The sequence below is a fragment of the Leuresthes tenuis genome, unplaced genomic scaffold, assembly GCF_036924035.1.
Source record: "Leuresthes tenuis unplaced genomic scaffold, fLeuTen1.0.hap1 SCAF_3, whole genome shotgun sequence".
In the NCBI taxonomy this organism is placed as follows: domain Eukaryota; kingdom Metazoa; phylum Chordata; class Actinopteri; order Atheriniformes; family Atherinopsidae; genus Leuresthes; species Leuresthes tenuis.
In genome coordinates this window covers 21,356,214-21,372,252 of record NW_027325357.1, presented here as the reverse complement: position 1 = coordinate 21,372,252, position 16,039 = coordinate 21,356,214, and the positions used below count along the sequence as shown (strand labels likewise).

At 39.8% G+C, this 16,039-nt stretch overlaps 2 protein-coding genes across 2 annotated transcripts; both read right to left on the bottom strand.

Moving 5' to 3' along the window:
* Window positions 1–2,771: 2,771 nt before the first annotated feature.
* LOC140303676 (heme transporter hrg1-A-like) lies at window positions 2,772–8,263 on the bottom strand. The gene is made up of 3 exons (XM_072382530.1): window positions 7,896–8,263; window positions 5,538–5,705; window positions 2,772–4,051 (listed from the first exon to the last, which is right to left on the bottom strand). The coding sequence occupies exons 1-3, from the start codon at window positions 8,023–8,025 to the stop codon at window positions 3,915–3,917; spliced, it is 435 nt and encodes a 144-aa protein (XP_072238631.1). The 5' UTR covers window positions 8,026–8,263; the 3' UTR covers window positions 2,772–3,914.
* A 413-nt stretch (window positions 8,264–8,676) lies between these two features.
* LOC140303675 (uncharacterized) lies at window positions 8,677–14,758 on the bottom strand. Its single transcript, XM_072382529.1, has 4 exons — window positions 14,514–14,758; window positions 11,816–12,228; window positions 10,444–10,490; window positions 8,677–10,351 (listed from the first exon to the last, which is right to left on the bottom strand). The coding sequence occupies exons 1-4, from the start codon at window positions 14,689–14,691 to the stop codon at window positions 9,394–9,396; spliced, it is 1,596 nt and encodes a 531-aa protein (XP_072238630.1). The 5' UTR covers window positions 14,692–14,758; the 3' UTR covers window positions 8,677–9,393.
* Between the last annotated feature and the right edge of the window lie 1,281 nt (window positions 14,759–16,039).

The window sequence follows — 16,039 nt, the reverse complement described above, 5'->3', positions numbered from 1 at the left end:
ACCTGTCTGGCTCTTAACTAGAAAGCTAACACCCACAACACCAATCAACCCACGCATAATTTCCTCAGAAAAGGAGCCTGTCAGGAGGTCAAATGCTGCTGTCTAACTGCTCACTTCATGTTCCTTGAAGCAATGCAGCCTGGGATCTTCAGGATTAGACACTATCACGCATCCAGTTCTGTTAAGCATATACAGCAAAGCACTGCCTAAGAGGCAGAGAGGAATGCTGCATTTCACCAAAGGGGCTGTTGCATTAGAAACATCAACAGAGCCAGCTTCAAAGGGGCCTGCCTTCACATTGAATCAGTATCTGCTTCCATTAGATTAGATGGCCCTAGCAAAGTTACATTGCGTTAACGTCTCTCGATGGTTTCTCAAATCCGTCGTTCTGGTTCTGGTTCCCCCTGTGAAGCCACTTCAAACAGCCTCCGTCATGGCATATCCCTTTGTGCTCCAGAACAGCAAATATGTGTCTCTCTAAAATGTTTCAGATGCGAGAGAGCAGTGGTCCCAGAGGCACAGAGCATCGCACACAGAAACACACAATAGCTAAACGTACAGTAAAGCTAGGACTTCTAGAGTGCTGTCAACAGGCAAGCCTGGTGGTAAATGAATTTGACTGACTGATGAGTCATGGAAGAAGACAGACATAAAGAAAAGAAGGAGGGAAAGTACACACAGGGAAAAGCAAATAGTGTGAGGGAAATGAGTAAATCAGGGTGGAAATAAGGCAGATATGGGAGGAGAAGGGGCTGCAAAGGTCTGGAAACATATGTTTCAGTTTGTAAATAAACAGTAAATTGCTATGGATATTGCTTAAATTTCTGTGGGGTTTGTACAACGCTTTGCGGAAGTTCCTTGGAAATCATTCTGAGACCAAAATGCCAAAGCGACTTCTTAATGTCAAATAGGCCATCTGTTTTTCAAACAATTCAAGATGTTTGCTTTTCCTTTTGTTTCTTCTTCTTCTCGTGTTGCTTTTTTTAGATCAAATACTTCACTTTTATATCATCAATACCACAATTCATCTTTCACAATGGAAAAGCCAGCTGAAAAGTATCATTCAAGCACAGTAAAATTCTCGGTGTAAAGGGTTTTAATTAAGAAAATTTGTGTGTCTGTGAGGAACTTTTGATAATTCTATCTTACATCTTTCGCACGTATAGTCTAAGTCTGGAAACTAAGTGCTAATCTACACTGACAAATAAGTGCAATGGAGTAAACAAAAGTAAAAAGTCTTCTATGCGAGGACAGTAGTTGAGCAAAAATTGTTTCTTACCACCACATCACATTTTGCTGTTGTATTCTACATAATTTGTAATTAACATTAACTTTAATTGTATGAGCTGCTGTTAAACTGAAAATCAATACAAACAATGAGGAGACATATGATTTTAAAAAGAAAAAGTTGTGAGCTGTGAGTTTTGCTACTCATTCACTCATCTTTAAGAGCTGATAGGTGGTCTCTCCGAGAAAGGCGACATCTAATTCTTTTTCTGGTAAAGAAAGATGCGTTTGCAGTTCAAAGGAATAACTTCCCCATCATTGCTTTAGATTTTGATAAATGTGTTGCTGCTCTACAGTATGTAATTGTGCAGGATGTTTGGGATATTTTGGGTTATTTGAATGTGTAAACTATTGTTTCCAGTCTCACCACAGTCAGCCAGACTGCCAGTCAAGACAGCTTCCTTCCTTGATTTGGGTAGAAAGGAGTCCTATAATTGAATAAAATAAGACCCCTCCCTCTCTTTACATACTACACACACACAGACTTTTTACAAGCTGGTGTATAAACTTAATAGGATGCATTTGGTTCCAAAGCCCCCAGCTTGCTCAGTGGAAAGTGAGCCGGATTGTTTTTCACTGCCTTAATGTCGAAGTTTATAACAGCCAGTTTTTAAAAAAAAAAAAAAGGAAAAAAAGGTTGCCATGGTGATTTAACCACCACATTTCAATTACCTTGATGCAACAAGAATCTTGGGGCTTACAAACAAACCAGTATAACGCAATTAAGATACAAGTACCACAAAAATGGCCTTAAAAAAAAGGAAGGATGAAGAAAAGCAACAAACAAAGTGAAATAATGATAGTGGCCTTTCAAGGATCAAAGTTAGTGATATGTCTAGTAAATAATAATTGTGCTAAGTTTACTTTCGTATCCTGGATAGATTTTTAGGGACTTTTTTTTTCTCTACCAAATATTGTTATAAAAGCAAGTCACTTTATGGGTTTAAGCACACCAAACATTGATAGCCCTGTAATAATTCAGTCACACATTTTTCACATCAACTTCAAAGTACCTCTATCAGGCAACTGCCTTAGCAAAATCAGGCACCAAAAACACTGCACACCCGCCCCCACCTTTCCTTTGAGCGACAGGATGAAAACATGGATGGATGGAATAATTGCCTGACTTCAAAGTGCAGGTTATTGGCTAGCATTTACTGTTGCAAATGCAGTGCTGTGGGGTGTTTTTTCTTCATATATGTGGTTTGGTTTGGTGGGAAACGTGGTTTACCTCTCCCATGATGCAAATCCCCTTTTAATGCCAACAACAATGACCCCCTGACACAGGCGTTGCAGGGGGAAGAATAAGTAGCACCGTCAACTTGCTCCCGTGACACTTTCTCATGAAGAAAATAATCAATTTTGCTGTTGGAAGGCTTTTTTTTTTCTTTTTTTCTTTTTAAAATAGCACAGTCGAATTTTTCAGAGGAACAGAAACTGTTTAAAATGCCCAGAATGTCTTCAAAAAAGAGGAAGAGTTGTCGCTCAGTTACATGTTTTATTATGTTGCGAAGACACAATGCCCTGTAGATGTCAAAAATGCACTTCATTCACATCGCCCTCAAACACATTCTTGTACAAACACACCTTGCTACATTCAGCCAAGTGATACATGTAGATACACAATGCCATAGTAATTACTAACACAGTTGTGTACAGAGGTCAATTACGGAGATAGAAGCTTCAAAGAAAGACAGAAAAATAATCTCATTAAACAAAAAAAAAATTATTGTCCATGAGTGGGTTTGCTGAGGACAATATAACGCAAGATAACATGAATAGTTGCATGCATATTAGTGGTATCACTGCTGACTTAAAAGGCCTAACTCAGTTACACTTTCATTTGTCACACAGATTTAAAAAAGTACTACAAAAATCATTCTTTACATTTTAAAAAATGCCCACTTGTAGTTCAGAAATATGGTGAACTGGGACATGTGATGCTTATCTGCAATTGCACAAAAAAAGCCTTCATGTTGACGTCTCACGGTTTTGGTTGGCCTGCTCTGTGTAAGTCCTTGACACACTGTTAAAGCAGCGCTGGGATGTGAATCCACTTTAAAGCGTTGTATCTATTAGGGAGTGAGGTCTCGTGATGAGTAGGTTTCCTCATCTGATCACTGCAAGTGCAACTTTTGATGATAAAAATCACATACTTGTGTTACACCGATGGGATTTCATGCGCACATAAGAACAGTGCACTTATAGTTAGAAGAGTGGTGCCCTCTACTAGCTGCAGCATGAAACTGCAACTGATTATTACCACAGAAGTGCGCTGATATATCCACCACTGATGGGAGGTCAAAAGATTTATTTTGTCACAAGGAATCTGTGCAGACGGATAAGTGTTAAAAATGCAGGAGAAGTCAAAATGGAAGAAAATAAATTCCACAAAGGATAATTTAAAACAGGGCTAAATTGACAACAAATCCTGCTCGTAATAAAGAATTGAAATAACAGGAGGGGCAGGGGGAGGCACAGGTGAAACCAGGATAGGGACGCACATCCTCTAAACAAAGCTTTGTTAGCTCATCTGTGATTCTGCCTATCACACTTCAACACAGACCGAGAAGCCAGCACAGCGAGCGCACTTCAGAGTCTCTGAGTAATAACTGCGGGAGGCACGCTCAGAAGTCACTGAGGATACTGATGTCGGCGAACTCTTTCCGGTAGCGGTGAGCTGACAGGGCGAGCAGGAAGGACCACTTCAGGCTCATGAAGCTCCAAACGCAGGAGAGGTAGAGGCTCCGAGGATCGGTCAGTGCTGCAGCAGGAAGAGACGCACAAAAGCACTCAGAGCCATTAACGGCACAGCAGGACAGTCTTCATATTCATGCATACACCTATCACTGCTGTGCTACTTTAGCAAAGCCTGGCTGCTGACACTTCCTCCCCCGCATCCACAACAGAACAGGTGGGATTGGGCGAGGAAGTCAATTTTAATTTATACATCAGAACATCTGCACTGAAACATATTTAACAAAGTGACTTTTTAAAGGTGTCTTTACCCTATGTTATTCCAATATGGATTTTCTTTTTAATCCCTAAAGTAAAGTCTTGTTTTTCTTTGCTGATACACTTGTCCCTACTAAAGTATTAATAGTATTATAATCAATAATATTGAACACTTGCTCATGATTTGCTGCTTTTTTTTCTCTCTTTTAAAAGGAGTCACTTTTTCATGCATTCATTGAAGGGGTTTTATCTCATACACAGACACCAGTGTTGATACCCGTTTCTCATGCAAGAAACGTCATGTTACAGCTTCTAATGGCTTCATGCTTTTGCTGTTGGCTGCATACTAGATCGTGCCAGTTTGATGCACATCACTGGATAAAACATCTATCAACATACTATAGTTGCTTTGTGTTACTTTACAGTTTAAAGCTTTTCTGAGGCTTTTACCAAAATCATCAACTAGAAGCAGTAAAAAAAAAAAAAGCACTTTGTTTTGCTATGAATCATAACACTGTTCGGATGGAAAATAATCCTTATTGAGAACATATTCAATACCCTAGCAATACCCTAAAGTGTGTTTTTCATTGCTCAGAAAGGAAACTTAGCACATTTGTGGCAGACAGTTATTCTTATTGCAGGACCAAAACTTGTGGGGGTATTAATCATTATAAGAACAAAACAATATCTTTTAATATCTTGCAGCGGTTTCTCATTGAGAATTATCATTTGGGTTTTTGTGCGTGTTCTGGAAGAAACTGCAAAAATGATTCCATTTAGCATTGAGAGCAAAATTTCAAATAATCACAACCAGAACAATGGTTGTAGTTGGGCTAGAGGTTTAGGATAACAGAAGGTCCTGGGGCCTTAACAGAAGTTATCACATTTTTTTTTAAAAAGTCAGAATTAAAAAAGAGGAGTACAATATGTTAGTTGGACTTGCCTACATGTTTGCTCAAAGCAGGAAATGCCACTGATCAGAATAACTATAATGATGACTATAAAAGTGGTCAGCCTAATTTTAGTTTGAACACCTAAAACATAAGAAGAGAAAGATGTAAAATCCTGCAAAATATCTTTTTTATTCTATCCTGTTTCTTAAGTTGAAGACGATGCCACAGCTGGGTCTCCATCAAGTCATTTAGGAAATCAAATTCACTTCTACATTTTGTGGCATTTATGTGGGTCAAAGAATCTGAGGGTGATGAACAGCTACAGCTAAAAGAGCCTGTTCGGTGGCGAACAGTCCTCACAACAGGTTTTGTGGCAATGGAGAGCGACGTGGAGCAACTTACACTCCTTTCTGTGGATGGCAACGGACAGGAAAGTGATGAAGGCTACGACTGCCAGCAGAGAGAAGAAAATCCCGATGGAGAGGAAGAACTTGAGGCCCTTCAGCCACGTCCGCCAGTAGTCCTGTAGGTACATGATGTGAGTGATCAGGGTCCAAAGAGCCAGCACGCCTGAGAGGAGGCAAAGCAAATAGAGCAAAGTGAGGTTTCAGAGAACAGCTGCCTCATTAATCTGCTCAAAGGGGCCAAAAGCTTGTCATTTCACAAGCTTTGACCAGCTAACTACAGCATTTTTACCACAGCCAGCTGCCTTTGTTTCTACATTATAACAATATCTCCCATGTAAAAAATAATAATAAATCAAAAACCTTTATTGTTTCATTGTATACCACCATTGTTTCGATCCTCTTTGCCACAATGGGGACTGAAAGTTGTTGTAAGCTTTAACGACAGCAAACTAAAAAGTACATTAAAATCAAACACTAAGCAAAGTAGGATGACATGGAAAAAATGATGGAGACGAAAGCAGGGGTGCTTTCCATTTAGCTAACTTGACTCAGCTTTCCTCACTTGTATAATTTCCTCAAATCTCAACTCATCCCTGCAGGGATGTAAGAGATGGGGGAAGAGGCATGAGGACAGGAGAGGCGAAACAGCAGAATGAGAAATCTTTGGTGGCTCTGTGTTGGTTTAATGTGCCGTTCAATGTGAAAGTACGAGTTTTACATGTCAGGCCACTTGATGGAAGACCTCTGCTTAGGTTACAGCCAGGACTTAGCGTTTCCAGGCCATGGGCAGAGAGCAGACACAAGGTGGCAAAAGTTGGCATAATGAAAAGCATCGCTGGAATGAATCAATGTTTCTTTTCCCTCTCCTCATAAATATTTCATAGCATTAACTGAAAATTCCGACTCAGACTATGATAGCTGAGCTCCCTTTTTTGCCAAATTGAAAATCTGCAGGATTCACACTGGATGGAAAAATGTGTTTTTTTTCCTGCAAGATATGCAACAACACGAGGCCACTGATGTCCAAATGTGTGTTAAACTAATGCAAATTCTGGCTATGCAAATAGCCACACATGCTGTGTGTTGGTTCGTTTTATAACCCTGATACTGATCCAGCATACAGGAGAGGTGCATACGTATTACAGTTTTAATCTGAATAGCAGCTGGGTGTCCCCTGATTTCTTGAATGCATTCAGTCAAAACAAAAACTAAAAAATATTCAATTTTTTAAATATTCAAAAGAAGTCGGGCTGAGTTGGGTTGGTCGTGAACTTCTGTTGGTGCGATGGTGAATGTGCAACTTAGTGGCAGACTGACGCAGCAAGTTTTCAAATGCTGAGTCAGTAAATCACACTTCTGTCTCCATGTCAACTACAACAGAAGAAAGTGATCAGCAGCAGAGTATTTCTGTGAAGATCAGGTATTGGGTTTCTACCTTCCGAACAGGAGTAACGGTCATATTGGTGAACAATTTGATCATTACCACAGACCCTGCAAAACAGATGAGAGCAGAGGTTGCGAGATATGCACTCGAAAACCTCAACAGTGTCTCAAAGGTCAAATTCCAGGAGAATATCTTAACATAACCTATGAAGATGGAAAATATTAACTCTAACAATCTATTATTTTAGAAGACTCAGAAGAGGTCCAATATTGTAAACTGTGACCTAAAGAAATGCCCCCTTTTGACTTGAAAATGTGAGATTAAATCTGTACATAATAAGCGTACTGCTCGTGTGAAGCCTTATTTTGCCATCTTTGCCGTTACTTCGCGTGTTTTTTGCTGCCTTACAAACCGTGTTCTGTATCCAAGCAGTGAAAAATGATCACAACAAACACATCTGCGTGTAGAAGAGAGGAAAACACCATTTAACACGGCTTTAATGTGAAACACAGGACATCATGCAACTTCTCATTAGGGGCAGTGCTTAATGAGAAGCATTTAAGCTAAACTTCTTGTTCATCAACACCTTGTAACACTCTGCTGTAATTAGCTCCAACATGCTTTTATTACCTAAAGGGGCATTTGTTCTGTTTGGTTTTTTTACGTCTTAAGGTGGACGTTTGTACAGATGGCAAGTTGGAACAAGTTGTTCAATTACAATAAATCGAGTATATTTCTAAAGACCCGAGTGAAGGACTTGGTTAATCAGCTGACCCGCGTGTCCTTCACGAAGTTTGATCTGTGACCTCTTTGTAAATGTTGTCAGGGTGTTTGGTAACTGGAGGAAAGCTGGCGTTTAGTTTTTTTTTTTTTTTTTTAATAAAACGACACCACCAGACTCAATGTTTCTCATTCTCACTGCGTATTCTTGCAGACAGACAGACAGACAGACAGGCAGGCAGCGTTTACCTGAGAGACCTCCCATGGCTCCGGTCCACGGCTGTTTGTACACGACGTTCCACACCAGGAAAGCAGAGAAGCCCATGAGCATACCAAACGAAGCGTAGGCGACACTAACGTACGTTTTATTGATCGCCATAGTGACTAAAACACAGACGGCGTAGAGCTGAGAGAAGACACGGGCCGGGCTGGAGGATAGTCGAGTGTTTCTGAGAGCAGAGAGCTGATTATTTCAAAACAACTGCATCCGGTCACTCACACTCGCACAGTCTCACATAGAGGCCAAAGCGTGACTGAGCGAAAGTGTCCTGCTGACTAATGAGAGCGCTCACACACACACACACACATATAGATCAGCTCTGAGACATGACAAAGTGTTTTTAATGAGAAGTAGTGTTTCCCCCCCTCCAGCCAGCTGCAAAATAAATAGCTGACGTCACTTGGTCTTAACCAAGGAAATCTGCTCAATGTGGCAGCTAACGCCTTTGTTAAGCGCACTCAGCGCCCCCTACAGGATGGTAAAATATCAACTGTTTCCCTCAGATTCTCCCGTTTTACGGGGATGAATAGTTGGTTTTTGGATGGCAAAAGGTAATTTTCAAACAAGCAGTTGCATGGTAACCTACAGAGCATTATAAGTGGACTGTGGTGAGTGAAAATATGTAAATGACAGCTGAAATATTCAAACGGCTGAAGTTGTTAACATAAGTGAACAACAAACACCACCAAGAAGGGCACTGGTGTTTCAGAGTTTATTTTCAAGAGGAAAAACGACGTTGTCACCATGATACAACTCGTGGGGTTTCAGTTTGACAGGTTGGAGCAGTTCAGTATCAGACCAACAAGTATCTTTAATCTTTCAACATTCAGACCATTTTGCACACAATCAAGTTCGGTTTCAAAACCGCAACACCGCTGTCAAGTGAGCCGAGTAGTGAGCGGTACATTATTTGGTAAAAGAAACAGACAAGATGACAAAAAGTTTCTTATTACATTGGAGATGTGGGAAGATCAAATAAAGTCAACGACAAAACAGATATAAAAACTTAAAAGAGGAATGAAGAGCACCTGTGGATGTTAAAGAGAACTTTTTAAATCATTTCCAGCTTTTAACTCACATGTAAACAAGGGAAGACCTCACAAAATCCCAACAGAACCATGTATGTTGGGTTTTTCACTACAGCAGCACCGTTCAACATGTGTAGGAGCTGTAGTAGCAGAGATAGCCGAGTAAACCAATGAGCCACTTATTCTCCTTCTCTCTCTTAAGAGCCCAAAAGGTACCAAAAAGCTTCAGAAAACTCGGTAAACAAAATCAGTTTTTTCTTCCAGGAAGTTAGAGGAAATGGAATGTGTCTGTCAGGCAGTTAGTATTTCTTTCTTGATCTAGCAAATAATTTTACTTCTTCGTGTGATGAACTGGAAAAATACTCACACTGTGCCATTGGGGCTCCACTAATAGTGACACCAGTGTTGTGATGTCGTAACACTACAGCTGTCACCTCAGTTAAACCAGACTGGGCAGGTAGCAATAGAAGAAGAACTCCTCTAACTTCCTCTTCATGACTTTGATAATGACTTCATCGCGGTAGATGCGTTGCACCAGTGTGTTTTCTCTGGAGTGCACCAACAGATCACACCACGACGTGCCTGTCACCATCATCTCTCCTTGGATGTGCCAGTGGTACGCGTGGGTCCTCTTTAGCTTTAAGACTCCATCCCTACAGATCAGAAAACTACATTCGATAAAGCTCTGTAAACTGACACATTTGATATGCAGCAGCCCAAAGCTGCTCTTCTCTTTAGGATCGTACACCAGCCCGTCAGGCATCGCTGCCAGCCACGGAGCATTCGGATGGACAACCAAACCACAGGGGGACCAGTTGACACACAAATGCCGGCAGTATTCCCGAATCGCTTCGGGCTTCATTTCCTCATTCACCTGTGTCATCTTACACTGGGAGCTGCCTTTTTTAATCTTGAATAGCAGCTGTTCTGCATGGCTGCGTCCTGGTTTAAGCTTGCAGATCTCTCTGAAACGGCTGGTCAAGCGCATCTTCCGCAGCTTCTCTGCAGATTCCTTGCATCCCCGGGTGGAGTGCTCCAGAAGGTGTGCTTCTTCCCATGTGACGTGTATGTCATTTACGTGTGCCTGCTCATCAGCACTGAGTGTGGGGGTGGCAGACGCCGGCTCCAATGTGTGATGACCAAAGGGGAGCAGCGGCTGAGGGGGAGCGTCATCACACGGCTTGTAATCCTTACTTGATGGGACAGGGAGCTGGTAGGACAGAGAACAACCTTTAGGGACTAGACCAACAGCACACTCCACCCATTCCACATCCGACGTGAGGCCCATTTTGGTAATTAGAGGCTTCTCCTGGTCAGGAAAATCCTTAAAGGCTTCATGAAGCCTTGATAAAAAGGACTGGTGGTCAGATGGGGCAGCGTTTGGGGGGCGCATTGTCCTGCATGAAATGGTTCAAATGTTATTCATATAATAAAACAGCTACATCCGCTTCAAAGAAGAAAAAAAGGCATTCAGAGGTGACATTCTTACCTGGGCATCTGTAGCATGGTTTTCTGACAGGAGAACTTTGGCGTCTTCTATTTTGTAGCAAAATATCCGACAAAGAGAAGAAAAGCAGCCTTATTATTTTTATTGTCAAAGGTGAAAGAATAAACAAAGCCTGAAATGTGAACAAAACAGTTTTGACCAGCCGTCATGGACCCGTTTCCTCAAAGAAGTGTGGAAAATCACACCAGGACAAAGCTTTGATTGGCAAAGATTCAACGTCCGATTTAGTTTCAACCAACGATAAAACAATGACAAAAACAGTTCAACTTAGAGGGTTTTCATCCTTTTGAGTGTTACTACCAATGTAATGGAGGCTTTACACTAGAGAACAAGTGCAAGAATGTAACATTCAACAAAGCTGAAAAGTTTTTACTCAAACTGAACACGCTTCTATTTATGCACCGACATAAACAGAAGAGCTAATTTGTACTGACAATGGAAGGAAAGTGATCCAGAGAAGACACTGAAATAAATCTCTGGGAGCCTTCATTTGAGAGCAATAAATGCAATTAAAGAAAAGATAAACGAAAAATAGTGATAAAAATAAAATAATTGGCATTTTTAACTGTATCAAATCTTACGTTTTAATGTCACTTTGCTGCCGGGGACATTGTTCTTCTAACAACCAATGGAAGGGTGTAATTCTTATATTCTTTGCTTTTCTTCACTACTGAAATCAATCAAAAAAAAGAGTTTAAATTATTCCAAAATAAAGCTCTGTAAACTGACACATTTGATATGCAGCAGCCCAAAGCGCCCACAGGGGAGTTTAAATTATTCCAAAATCATTTAATTTTTCATTCCAAAGCATCAGACCTTTTTTAGAAATAGGGAGGTACATCCAATTCTGCACATAATCAGATAACTGTAAGATGTTTGATAAAACCCCATAAATCTAAAGTTTGCTAAAAGTTTTAATGGCCCAAAGGACAGAATGTCGGTGAAAGGAGATTTGGTGTCAAACGGACTTTAAAAATAAGTTTTACGTAAAAAAAATGTTGATTCCATTCATCTAAAAATGTTTCAAATAAAAAACATTCAGCAGAAAAGCAAAGTGAATCCCCTATAGGGCAGCTGACCTGTTGAACTGCACACGGCACTGATCTGCTTCGCTCTCACAAACCTTCTTGTTTGAGGTATGCAAAGCAACATCTGGATACAGCAGTTATTTTGTAAACAAGCACCTCGGGCAAACGCGGTTGAAACTGAGCTTTCTGGCCTTAGTCAGCTGTCTTTCCATTACTTGAGCTGGCATTAAAAGACATCTTAAAACCGTTAGAGCCCACAGCGCAATGAAGTCTACTCACTAAAATCTTTTCATAGAAGGGATTCAAGGGCAATATTCCACACTTACATTAGTATTTGAAGTTTTGTGATTTCCTTTAAGGTTCACGCTGCTGCTTGCACTTTCCGTGCTCTCAAATAGTGGCGAGTAGGCTTCATATTCTTCTGATTCCATGGAGGAAGCCACATCTGACAGGGGGGCTGAGGAGTCTGGGTTGTACTCTTTCATAAGATATGAGTCAGCGATGGAGGGCAGGCTTGTTTGTTCCTCCTCTGGATCTGTCTTTATACAGTCTTGTAAGATAATACTGTCAACTTCCCCTGACCATTGTTGTTGTTGCGAATCCCAACTTATGTCACATTCAATCGGCTCTTCTTTAGGTTTAGTAGTCAGGGGATCTGACATTTCACTGTCCGAGGTGTTGTTTGGCTCAGCAGGCTGCTCTCTGATATCTGTGGTTGCTCCTGTGTATTCTGTAATATCTATGGTTGGAAAAAGAAAAACACCAATATTACCTAACAATACAAATCTTGCATTACTTTGGGTATAAAGAGTCACAACGGTTTTGATAGACAGACAAGAAATGGGGACCTATTTGCCATTCTCACCCACCCTCCTCCCTCATCTTCCAAGGCACTCACCATAGTCATGAATGTTGTGGGCTCTTAGTTTTCTCTCTGAGCTGGTCTTTTTCCAGTATAACATGCAGCTTTAATATAAAAAAAAATAAAATAAAAAATAGGAACATGGAAGCACCAAAGGTGTCACCTTTGCCATGAACTCAAAGGAGCTGGAATACCAGTGTCACTGTGTACAGTGAAATGTGTTTTACGTGCCGTGGTCCAGGAAAGTAATCCTTTGCAATTGACACAATCAAGTTTGACTCAAATAGACTACATGGACAAACAAATGATCCTCCAGAGGAAAGTTGTTTTTTTCTTGGTTGGACGAGACAAAGATTGAGCTATTTGTTCAGCACAAACACACGTTTGTACCTTTGGATGAGTCAAAGTGGGGCATTCAGGCTCAGAAAAGCTGAGACATCTGAGGTGGCTATCATGCTGTGGGTGTGTTTTGTAATCTACCAGGAGAACTGGAATGGGTAGATTACACAAAAAGGATGAAATTAAGGACTGGTCTTTTGTGGGACGGAAAAAGCAGGCCAACAAAGCCTTCAAAAGGCCTCCCCAGAGACTCGGCACAATAAGTCAGAAGTGTAAGAGGAAACTAATTTACAAAAAAAAAAAACCCCATTACATATGAATCATTCTTAAAAAAAACAAAACAACAACAACAGCTAATTAAATGAACAGAAGCTGAAGACAAGCTTTCCTTAACAGTACTAGTTTGGGTCAGTTAGTGTTATATATTCTGAGAGTAAAATCTTAAACTGTATCTTAAAAGTAAAAGTAAAAGTATCATGAGACGGGCCAAAAAACATCTGGCCATTGGACAAAGGTATGTAAAAGGGCCAAGACACTAAGACTGGAAGGGTCACAAAATTGCAGATATCATTCATCATTTTGTGCCTAAAAACAGTTTTGCATAATTCTACGTCTTATGAATTTTATTGATCTATTGTGTGCTATGGCGTAACCACGCATTCTTTGGGGGGGTCCTGTCCCCCCCAATATACAGAAGAAAATATGTAAAATGCATGTTCTCCTTTTATGAACCCTGTCAAGGGATCGGTCTCTTGTTATATCTTATTTATTTTTCAACTTATTTCCGTGTGTTACCGGGGACGTAACGGCTGCGCCGCGGTCGCCGTTGTTGATGCTAACACTCCAGTCAATGAGAGTGACCCAACGGGCGCGCCGCCGTCTCAGCAGCGGCTCTCGTTATCATTACGTTGGACTTCTACTTTTGACGGAGCCGCTGCTCAACCGCGCCAAGCTCAACAGAGCAGATTGTACCAGAACAGGAAATCCAACACAGAATCAACAAAATAAACTTCCGCCCCCTTTCAAAATAAAAAACTTAAAACCAAAATAACTATTAGACTTTTCATTGTTAATGCACATTTTGAGACATTGACACAATAGAAATTAACCTGGACTTAAAAGTCCTCAGCACATTTTTTGTTAAAGGAAAAGTCTGTAATTTGTAACATCATTAGTTGTCCTTATTCAAATATATTACATAAACATGCTTTGGGTATTTGGTCGTTTTCCATTGGAAGCTGTCCTATTTGCTACAGTACTACTGGAAGAGCATAATTGTAATTGGTAGGTGTGTTTAAGGTCAGTAAATAGTAAGCAACTAACCAAAACAAAGTGTGTGTGTGTGTGGGGGGGGGGGGGGGCAGTCACTGTCTCGGAGAAATTACACTATTCCTTTATATGTGAATTTACATGGTCAATGTAGTCCTCTAAACTATGTTCTAAATGTCAAATTTTAAATAAAGAATTGTAGATAATGCACTTAACAATTTTGTTTTTCTTGGACCCCCCAATGTCTAAACCATGGTTACGCCCTTGATTGTGTGTACATTTAGTGATTCTGTGTTTCGTTGTCGTTGTCATTTCGATCATTGTCTATGTTTAAATCCATTTAATCCTGGGCCTTTCATTTGTTTTTTGTTTTTTTTTCAAGCCTGCATTAAATTAAATATAACATAGTACTTATCCAATATCTATCTGGAGTCTTCCACGATTGAAATTCAGATCAAGAACTCGTTTTCAAATTGTTTTCAAGACATTAATTTCGAAAATTCACCTGAAATAACCAACTAACTAGGGTTAGTAGAAACTTCAAATCGACTAACCTATTCTGGATAACTTTATCTCGGGGTTGAGCACCATGTGCAGGATGCTCCTTAGGCGTTTGTTTTCCTCGTAGCACGCCTCAACCAAACTTTCAACTTCACCAAACACCTCCACTGCCAAAGTGGTAAAGTGTTCAGTTAAAAAGCTCCGAAAATGTTGAAGTCTAGCGGTCGACATTTTGAGCACTTTTACGCCCACGAAGCTAAGACGTCGGCCTAAACAACGCGTGTTGAACCAAAATAAAAGTAACTCCCGGAGAAGAGATTCTTCTTCTCTGAATTTCGGTTGTTATTCAAATGTCTCACTACCACCATCTACAGGACATAAACCAACATTACCATGATGTGGATGACAGGGCATCAAGCTTCAGAAGACTTTCGAAGACTTTTTTTTTTAATTAAGTTTGCTTAAAAATATGCGTGTATTGAAATTTTCAATGAAGAACATCAAACGGTGAAAAAAGCCAAGATCACTGTTTTAGAAACATTCTTGAGAAATTGATACGGTAATAGTTGTAGTGATAGTAATGTGTTATAAATCTAGTTTGTCATAAATGCACAGAGTTGTCATTTTAAGCCCTCTAAACAGGACGAGGCTTTAAGACGAGATGATAATGAAACTAAAAGGTTGGGTGATTTTACTAGATCTTGAAATGCAGTTGAAATATCCTCTTATAAGATAACAAACTGTTAAAAAGGATTATACATCACTGTATGAGAGCCTACCTCTGATTTTACCAACTATAAAGAAGCCCACTATGGAATTTTTACGTCTAGCCGAGGTAGTTGGTCAGATACTTTTTAATTTTTAATTTTCTTTTATGTCAACGCACCAAAGAACCACTTCATTGAGATGAAATGTCGCTGCACTTGTTTATCTTCAAGTCATTTGGATGCAGAGGCGGAAGATGCTTTGTATGCCAGTCATTAACTTCACAAATAATCACGACAGAAAATAGCCCCCATGAATCTTAAAATCATTTTATTACTATCAGTTCACATTATTAACACTAATATGGATACAGAGTATCTATATTTATTTATTTATTTATTCTTACCATTTTCATTGATGAACAGCCAACACCCAATACCAAGTAATTTGCTTATAATTTCATACGATTTTTGTTATTGTTCATAATTAATCCCAACTCCAGCTTTGAAAAATGAGAAGTTCAACTTTGAAAATAATAACTCATCAATTGAAATATTGAAACACTGAATTTACATAAAAATGATTACCAGAATAGTTACATTTTTCATTGATTAGCACGTCAACTCTGTTTAATCAAATAAATTAAATGAGCAAAAAAAAATACTGTTTAATCTGAAAAATAGTGAGATATACGTTGGTTTCTTGCAGACAGTTTGAACCCAAGATACTTTGTGTGTTTTCTCATCAACTTCACTTTATCAGTACATCCAAGTTTGCCTACAACAAGTTCAATGTCCAAAATAAATTAGAACCACTTCATAACATCACAGAGCCAGGCTTCAGGACTTGTTGAAGAAGAAATGTCTTGTTAACC

Bases quoted from the DNA above. Each gene is read 5' to 3' on its own strand.
- LOC140303676 (XM_072382530.1), bottom strand. From the start codon at position 8,025: ATGGCGATCAATAAAACGTACGTTAGTGTCGCCTACGCTTCGTTTGGT. The intron at 5,706-7,895 runs GTAAACGCTGCC...GCCTCCTCTCAG, and splicing joins AGCCATGGGAGGTCTCTCAG to GCGTGCTGGCTCTTTGGACC. The intron at 4,052-5,537 runs GTAAGTTGCTCC...TTCCTGCTGCAG, and splicing joins TGCCATCCACAGAAAGGAGT to CACTGACCGATCCTCGGAGC.
- LOC140303675 (XM_072382529.1), bottom strand. From the start codon at position 14,691: ATGTCGACCGCTAGACTTCAACATTTTCGGAGCTTTTTAACTGAACAC. The intron at 10,491-11,815 runs GTAAGTGTGGAA...GCTACAAAATAG, and splicing joins ACAAAACTTCAAATACTAAT to AAGACGCCAAAGTTCTCCTG. The intron at 10,352-10,443 runs GTAAGAATGTCA...CATTTCATGCAG, and splicing joins ACCATGCTACAGATGCCCAG to GACAATGCGCCCCCCAAACG.